This window comes from Limanda limanda, chromosome 8 (genome assembly GCF_963576545.1).
Source record: "Limanda limanda chromosome 8, fLimLim1.1, whole genome shotgun sequence".
NCBI lineage: Eukaryota > Metazoa > Chordata > Actinopteri > Pleuronectiformes > Pleuronectidae > Limanda > Limanda limanda.
In genome coordinates, this window is record NC_083643.1 from 20,123,689 (window position 1) to 20,133,354 (window position 9,666).

Below are 9,666 nucleotides of genomic sequence, written 5' to 3' on the forward strand. Positions count from 1 at the left end.
GGTCCTCGACTGTCGGGAGGTGCAGTGACTCAAACGGCGCCCGAGCGGCCTTGAATCACCCACTAGTTAAATCTAGCCCATATAGGCTGAGAGAGGCTGAGAGAGGCTGGCCGTGCTCGGCGGCGTGGCATGCTGCTTTAAAAGTCAGATCTGCCGATACACACTGTGCACCTCCATCTGAGCCAGGGCTCATTGGCACTGGAGGCAATTAAGTTCACCCATGCAAGTCAATTCAATTATGCATCTGTGATGAGCCCTGAAATACCACAGAGCCGGGAGACGTATGGTGCGGCCTCACACTGGGCCACACTGAAGTCCTGAAAGTCTGAGGTTGAATTATCAAGAGAATATTCCGGATTCAACTACATGATAGAAATGTAAACATATGCGAAGGAAGTAGTAAATTCATTTTAATCTTAGTATTGAGGTCCCATCGACCACCTTGACTTTTTAAGTTGGATAGTGTCCTATCTGCTAACCTGGAGGATTCTGGGTTTATGACCTTAACTGCAGGCAGCCACCAGATGGCGATCAAAATGATTTGGCTTCTGTTTTGGAGAGCTCTCATTTCTTCCATCTGTATTTATATATATAAAGAGAGAGTCGGACATGTTTCGTTTCTACAGTAGCCTAGAATGGACAAACTAACGGCAAACTAAAGGGGAGGGTGAGGGAGGGGTATTCTAACGGTTGCAAAATGCAATTCCACCACTAGATGTCACTAAATGCTACACACTTCCTTGGGTATATATATTAAATATTTAAATATATATATATATATATATATATATATATAAACCTACAACAGGAGGTGCATCCATTGTAACAGCACTTAAACTCAGCTCGATCCTCATCTCCACAGGAAGCTAAACATCTTTGTTTTAAATGTGCGATGCAGAGAAAAACGAGAAGTGAGCAAGCTGAGACTGAGCAGCATGTAGAACTGTCGGAGAGTCAACCAGCGAGACTGTAATAGCAAAATAAATGGAGCATTCTGCTTCGCTATCTTCGTGACTTGTGGGTACACACACACACACACCTACACACACAATGAGCTCTCTGAGGTGCTATAACTCAAAGGGACGCTGACTGAGAGAAAACAGAGTTTTTCGAGGGAAGATGGCCGCTTCTGGCAGCAGATCACAGCTCGCAGGGAGACAAAGCAAAGGGAGAGCCTTGAAATGTGTGTGTGTGAGCAATATGTAAAGTAGTTGAAATAGGGGTGTATCACCAAGCTCACCCCTAATTAACAGTCGATTGAGTAACCTTGAAGCGTTTGATGGTGGGGGGGTTCAGCGCAGGACAACCTCACCACGGAGTCCAACGCAAAAATGTAAAACTGGCTGTATAACGTCTTCTTCAGAAGAAGCGTTTTAGTTCTGATGCTGGGCCCAAAATCACTCTATGCAAAACATTTACTGTCCCTCATTGTATTTGAGTGGCCAAGTTATGTGTGTATCTACTATAATAATCTCCTTTTAAATAAGTAGAATAAAAGTAATGATCATGGCATCTACCTTTTTTCTTTATCGTCCCCCCATTAAACAGAGGTGAAAATTAGTGTTGCACATGAGTGATGAAGCAAAAGAATGAAGCTGAAGAAATATCACTTTTCCTCTCAGTATTTACAAAGGAAGAAGGACCAAGCCTTAGAAAACGGCAGTGATGATGTCATAGTGATGTCATGATAGTTCAACACAACAGACATGTAGGCCATGGCGTTTGACAAACATGCATGACCTCGACAGGAAGAGGGTAAACCGGGAGACTCTTGATGGACTGCTGTGACCTTCAGGTTGAGGGTCACGTGAGCGATGGGGGAAGCCAAGAGAGTTCTGCTGCTGCTGAGCTTATCTGCTGTCATCTTGACTAACAGCTGATCACTGCTGGCTGTGCAAGCTGCTACACGGTGTTATCTTGTGGTTTAAACCGGCTGTTAGGTTGAGAATGTGTGTGGGGGGGGGGTTTCTGCACAAGTGAAATACTGTAATCCTACAACATAACGTAATTTTGTCGTCTCCTAATCACTAAGGCGCTAAGGTGTGTTGTATTGTTGTATTAGGTCTGCTTCTCCAGTTAGCAGGTTTATGTTTGTATGTTTTCATTTTTGTGTTGATCCGGATTATGTGTTGGATTCAGGATTTTTTTTCTCAAAATCTTTTACATTGGGAAATTCTACATTTCTACAATTCATGAATCTTGATGAAAAGACACGTTTAGGGGACATATTTTTATGAATGTGTCCAATTTGGTGCAAATAAAAATCTAGATCTAGTGAATAGAAATGTGGCTGACACTGACAGATTTCAAAGCTATGCCTCAATGTTGTTGTGAAAACTGTTAAAGTAGACGTTGCTACAAGTCTTATTCTCTTATAGACTTTGTTTTAATATTTAACTTTAACTAGGAACTGAACATCACGATATCATGATCTTGTCTGGCTCAATTTTGAATTTTAAAACTTGATAATCGATAAACTCTTTCCTCCAACTTTATGAATGGGAAATTCTATATCTCTGAAGCCAACCTTTACTCTACAGAGTAGATTCCTTACAGGAACCAGGGTTTATATAGATCAAAGATATTGTGCAGTTCCTTTGAACATACAATATTTCATCACTGTGTTATTTTCCGATCTCTCAATATTTTATATTTATATAATCCTGTTTCATCACATACTCACCAGAAAAAAATGTGATCCCTTGAATTCAAAAATATATATTTCTTTCTATTTGTCTTCAGTAGCAGCTAAATAAAGAAAAGTCTGTCATCACCTAAAAGCAGCAACTAAAGATACAACAACAAGCTAACAGTGGCGTGATAAACAGTGTCTTCATGAGGACCGCCAGCAGAGGACAAGCTTGTGTGATTCTCTGCATCTCTCTGAATCAATCTCATGCTCTGCCAGGAAGATATTTCTCCATAATTTGATTCAGAGCCAGAAGAGTTTATTAAAAAAAACAAACACCACAGGTCACAAATGTTTGAATAATTTCTCTAGTCACTCAGAACACGCATCATGAAACACAAAGCGTGCATCTGCCCACCGACAGCAGACCCAGAGTAAGTGAAGGATATTTTCTGTTGCCGTTGATGATGACATAGTGACTTGTTGAAATTGGTCCGGAAAAAACAATTATTCTGGGTTGCGGGAGTGACACCTCAAAGTGCTCCTTAATCTCCATTCCACTTGAAAGGGCACGTGTCCGGAGCGGGATAGTCCGCCATTGATCTGTGTGACTAATTTATTTACTTTCATCTTCATTTTCGCTAGGCGCGCATGTTAGCGGGTTGACACGCGGGTTTGACCCACCACTGACGCCTGTGTTCTTGTCGTGCTCCCTTTTAGGTCGATACCTGCGCCTGAAAATGTTCCGCGAGGATCACGGCTCTTGGATGACCATGTTCTTCAGCGCCATCCTCTTCCTCTTCATCTTCTCGCACATCTACAACCTCATCCTGCTGGTGGTTGGGAGCACGGGGTAAGTCTCTGTCTCTCTGTTCCCTTTTACCTCATTCTCCACTCACCATTTGTTAGACCTTGTGCGCTCCCCCTTCGGCCGGAGTGATTGATCTAAAAGTCTCGCCTCAACAGTGACCCGATACCGGCCTGATTAATCAGCCTGGACTTTAAATCACAGGTAGGAGCAGGCGAAGGGTTAATCCTGAAAGATCACCTTCAGCGCCCACACTTATTCTCCCATGATCTTTACTTATTTCCTGACACCTCTCTGGCTGCAAACCAAGACGCTTTCGTTCACGTCTCTCTGTTTGTAAACTCGTTTTTTTTTTTTTTTGCTCCTGTTGCTCAGACTCACCTGATAAGAAACCACTGTGCATGGCAGAGCTTGACACCCACACATCAGGCCGGTGACAGGAATCCATTTATGCATTTGCAATGTGTCGGTCCAGAGGAAGGAAAACATGCCCTTGAAGCACAGGCAGCCAGACGGGAGGTTGCTGCAAGGTGATTTAGCATTTTGTTCCAAAAAAACGGTGTGGCAGGTGTCTATTTGGGTACAGGCCGACAGGATCGAGGTCAGGGGCCATAAAGGGATCCGTCTATATGATGCTCCTCTTCAGTATTAACAACAACAAACTACCTCTATAAGGTGAAGGCAGATGAAGGCCATTAGCTAGCAGGCAAGGTGTTGTGCTTCACTATGGCCCGAGGGATGGGGTTTGTTTAATCAGCCCATCTGTCACTCTGGCCCAGCGCAGAGACTCTGGCATCCATCTTGTCTGTTCTTCTCCGGTCGGCCGAGGGAAAAAAATTTAAAAAAGCAGGAAGAGAACAGCTGAGCGGAGGAGCAGGTCCGCTGAGATGATGGATATCGCTTGCTCAGGGAAAAGTTATATTTGCAGTCACACTGAGTGCATCTGTCACAAAGAGGGTTCCTTTTCTTGTTTCGGCCTTGAAACGTGGAGGGAAGAGTTCCCTCTGTAGACAGTCTGTGCGTCTGACCAGATGAGGATAAAAGAAAATAATGAGTCACAGGCATAACATGTGATTTATGTCTGACATGCGAGAGTCCCAATTTAAACCGGCTACATCAGTTGTCCAGATATAAAAACATAACAGCTTATTAAACAGTTACAACACCATTAAAACCCATCCATGATTCGATGCAAAGCCCTCCCTTCAAAGACAGATGGCGCTGTTGTAAAGAGAGTGATCCTAAACCCTGCTAAGACACCTGGTCGCTCCCTGCTCTCCTCCGCCCTCCGCCCTCCATCCCTGTCCCCCCTTTCCCGCTTGTTTTCTCTCTGCTCCAACAGTGTGTCCACCAAGGACCCGGGCCCTGCCAAAAACCATTAGTGTTCACGTCTCTGTTCAGGTCCGACGTGTAAGAGCAGCGTTCACACTCTGCCAGGACGGCCCCCTCTTCGGGAAGACGCGCTCCGGGGCTGCGAGAGCATGAATTCAGCGGAGTGCAGGGAGTGGTGACGGAGGCTGGGGAGGGAAGGAGGGAAGGAGGGAGGGAGGGAAGCAGGAGAAGTGCTCCAGCCCTGATGATGCAGTGAAACAGTGAAAGTCTTTACATGTCCAAAGTCTTGCATATACTTCCACCTCCCTCCCTCCCTCTCTCTCCGACAACAACCCTCTCACCCCACAGTGAAACTGTTGTAGTATTCTCTTTTTGCCACAGCACAAAGGAAAACTACAATATCCCTTTGTGGCTGCAGCCCCCCCACCCCACCCCCACCCCCCCTTGTGGGAATGAATGATGTTTTTCCTTTTAATTTGTGCTGAAAGAACAAGCCGCTGTGGAGTATCATTACTGCAATGTTTTTTTTTTTAAAGGGTAGGTATCTTGGCATTGGGTTTCCCCGGCTTTGACATCTTGCCACGATGGTGCACTGCGGGGGATGCTCTTCTGGTGGCTGCTTAGTGTGTCTCTCTCTCACCCGCACACACACACACACACACACACACACACACACACACACACACACACACACACACACACACACACACACACACACACACACACACCAGACATATCACATATCACACAATATTGTTCACGTCTCACACTTTGCTCAAGTTAACTGTCAGAGCCTGTGTGTGTATGTGTATATGTGTGTGTGTGTGTGTGTGTGTGTGTGTGTGTGTGTGTGTGTGTGTGTGTGTGTGTGTGTGTGTGTGTGTGTGGATGGGTGTGGGTGTGATTAGGTGTGTGTTTGGGTGTGTGTGTGTGTGTGTGTATGGGGCATGGTGGGATCGGAGGAGGGGGTCTGGCGTCTGTTTCCCTGCTGTCTCCCTGACCTGATGCTGTGTGCCGCCCGTGCCCCCCCCGCTCATTAATATGCTTTAATTTTCTTCGACCTTTCAGTCGGTCTTGAGCTTGATTTAATTAAAGCTCCATCCACGAGGAAAGGAGATAAACGGCACCATCAGGACAGTCAACAATCACCGATAAGGGAGCGTGTGTATCTTTTTTGCATGAGAATTATTTACTCATGATTAGTCATGTAACATCGGCCCATCAGAGCCATTATCTCCCGGCTCAAAGAGATTTCCACACTGCGTAATCTTACACGAGTCTACCAGTGTGTAAGCTAATATTTAAACAGCCAATTCAAGGTCAACAGCTATCAACCTGTTACCTGGCTTATGTCATATCAGGGGGGGGGGAGCCCCGTCCATTGTGGCTCCCCGGGAGCTGTAATCCACACTTGTTACCAAACCCTCACATCTGGGCTATTTGCATTTTAATGTAACTGTCAGATTAAGAGGGGGGGCTGTTTGTGTGGAAGCAGGGGAGTGTGACCGCCCAGGGATTTTGACGGGGCTTCATGAATGTTCTGTCACGCCACACAATCCCATTCCGCCATCTTACGGGGCCATTACCAGCCAAAATCAGCCCCTAATTAGGTGGTGTTATTTAATTAAGACGGCCCAACGCACGGCGTACACATTAATCTCGACTAATTTAGAGAAAGGGGGCGGTAAAGAAGTGTGAAGGTGCACAGAGGTGGGGAGCACGTGCAGATCTAATGAGGAGCTGAGGTGGAACAGGGACTGTAAAGGTATACGATGTTGTCTATACCTTCTTCCGTCTGTAGAGGAATAAATTGATGGATGTCAGGATGAAGGGGAAACAGGAGCATGAGGCAGAGAGCGAAGGGGTGGGTCACTTAGAGCAGTGGTTCTCAACCTGTTTTCAGTGATGTACCCCCTGTGAAATATTTATTCATAAGTACCCCCTAACCAGCACAAAGCATTTTTGGTTGAAAAAAATATGGAATACACAGCGCTGTGCCATCAGTGTCTGATATATTAAACTTTGACACACAAAACATTTAAAACTCCATCAATATGCATAACATTGCATATTTGTAGTGGTCTCTTTTAAACTATTTGGAAATAAAAAAGATGAAGGTTGGGTTTTTACCATAATGAAATTGAATAGCCTACTGAATATAAAATTCAGTTTATGAACTTACGCTTATATTCTCTTGAATATCTATTAAATAACTGGTTTAAAAAAAAATCTCACGTACCCTCTGGGGTTCACACACCCCCATTTGAGAACCACTGACTTAGAGGATCTCTATCATGAGGAACAGGGATGGGTGGATTCTGGCATTTTACTACAACGATACCCCGGGCGGGATCAGACCCCATCGTGTAAGGGTATTTATCTTTGTTTTCCACGATCCTTTGTGCCACGTGCGCTCTAGTCCCCCTCGTCTGTCTGTTTGCTTGTCTGGCACTAAGCTGCAGTAATTCCATGGACAAGTGGATTTCAAGGGCTGAGTAAATAGCATGTTATGGTATGTAGATGCCTCCTGTTGCAAGCAAGCAGGCCTGGGACTCGCCGCTCCCTATACAGTGCAGCAGCATTGTCTAATGATTCAGTGTTTGCTCAACACTTTAATATATGACGAACAAGCTGTCTTTGCTGAGTGGATGGTTACAGAAAGGCGTAGGTAATTAAAAAGGGGATTTGAACTACAGCAGTTTAATTCAATTAATAGAGGAGGTTGCAGAGTTAACTCACTGTGTCAACAAAGGCACTCGAGTCGTATGGCTTCTAAAACCAAATTACTGGATTATCTAAAATTATGATTACCTAAAATGATCATCATCTTAGAGACTTTACAGAGATTGACAAATTGTGCAGGGAGTTATAAACACACAACATTATTTTGTAATACATGGTATCGTGATGTTTTGTACATGATAACTCTACATTGATCAGTATCATGGCACAACTGATTCACAAGGAAATCACCTTTAATATTCTCCAGCGCCTCAACAAGAAATGATACATCCACCAAGGAAGTTATGTTTTTGCCCATGGAAGGATTTCCATTCAAATAGGCGGAATGATGGTACATGGGCAACGAAATAACTAATTTTGACACTGATACGGACGAAGGTGATCCAGGATTGTTTTAAATCATTTCTATAGGGCTTGTGACATGAAGATCTCATGCAATTTGTTGATTGACAGAAAATGTATCAACTACTTCAGTAAATGATCCTGAACATTGGGTCATTTCATGGTTTTCCTTTGCTTTATGTGACCGAAGAATGATCCTTGGCTTTAGACTTTACTTACAGACTGTTGTGATGTACATTTTTCATCAACTTATCAAAAGAATATTTGTCGGATAAAACTACACCGAAAGTACTCATTAATTGCTGCCCTACTTTAAACAATAATACGCTATTATTGTTTTTAAATATATTGACAGTTTTGTCGTTGCGATGATGGGGACAACACAAAAAAAAAAATCTAAAGACAGTGTCAGACACAGTTCTCTTTTGCCTTCGTCACTGAACTTCTCTCAATCTTTTCATAAAACCTCACGGACCGTCCAAGCATATCTCCTGCTGTCTTTCACACTCTCACACATGAACATTAAGTAGGTACCTCTCACTACGTATTCAATGACTTTAGTAGTACGTTAGTGTAAAGCCCTACCTAAAGTCATTTTCTGTCTATTGTCAACATATCTGACACAGCGAGATCAGTAGTTTCATCTCGGATTGTACGATCCTACGTTTTTTTCTGGGACAGATGTGCGGAGCGTCAGCGCCGGCCCTCCACATACGTCACTGTCACATAAAGAGGAGCAGCAGCAGTCGTAAACAATAAACATCAAAACCTTGAGCATGTGTACACTGGGAATATACAGTGTGTGTATTATAGTGTGTGTGTACCGAATGAGTCGATGTGTCGGAGCAGGACAGATGGATTGTTCATGCATGTGTGCATGTTTGTGTGCAGTTCCACATAACTACACTCCACTCAGTTATGTGATCCCTTCCTTATGTTTCGCTACAACAATTCTTATCTCTGATAATATTTCAAATCCATCGTTTGAAAACGTAACAATTATAAATCTTGCGTTCCCTTGATGCATTCATTTACTGCTGTTTAAAAAGCATTTAATTGGAGACTCTAAACTGACTGTAGGTGGGAATAAGAGTTTGAATGGTTGTCGGCCCTGTGACAGGCTGGTGACCTGTTCAGGGTGAACCCAGCGTCTCACCCAATGGGTGGCTCCAGGCCCCCCATGACACTGAATGGATGGATGAACGGATGGATGGACGGACCCACGAATTGTTCATAATTGTTTCACTATATTTTAAGACAAATCTTAAGCTAAAGAAAACATTTTAAATATTTGGTGTTCTGCATTGTATCATAGCTAAAAACTGAGCTTTTGTCACTTAGCTCACAAACAGTTTAGATGTTGGACCTCCAAGGTTTTCAAAGGACAGATACAGTATGCACAAAGACAAAGATATTCAAGGTACATCAAAACAAGTCTATTTAAACAGTAATGTTTACCTGGAACATAAATAATTATTGTTATCATTCTAATATTATACATGGTTGTCTTCATCTGTCCACATACAGAAAAATGTTACATTTGTAGGATATTGCTGCCGATATTGTTTCTGACATCCTGCAACTCAAGTTCATTTGCCTTTATTATCTACTTTTTAAGAATTACGAGATAAAAGATGGGAACCAAATCAATTGTCCACTGTACCACTGTTAAAACCAATGTGATGTGACAACAGAAACATGATGTTGAGGACACACCTGTGAACGACAGTGTCTCTGTTTCTGTCTGAAGTCCTGAAGCTCACCACGTTTCTGTGTGTTTATGTCCACAACGGAAATGTGAAGTAGGGCTGTC

The 9,666-nt window shown here is 43.4% G+C and overlaps 1 protein-coding gene across 1 annotated transcript in view; it reads left to right on the forward strand.

Annotated features, from left to right (window-relative positions):
- tmem117 (transmembrane protein 117) overlaps positions 1–9,666 on the forward strand; it is a 48,178-nt gene that overhangs the window by 22,575 nt on the left and 15,937 nt on the right. The window contains exon 3 of the mRNA XM_061077252.1: positions 3,350–3,482. Coding sequence (XP_060933235.1) covers positions 3,350–3,482 — 133 coding nt within the window. The remainder of the gene's footprint in view (positions 1–3,349; positions 3,483–9,666) is intronic.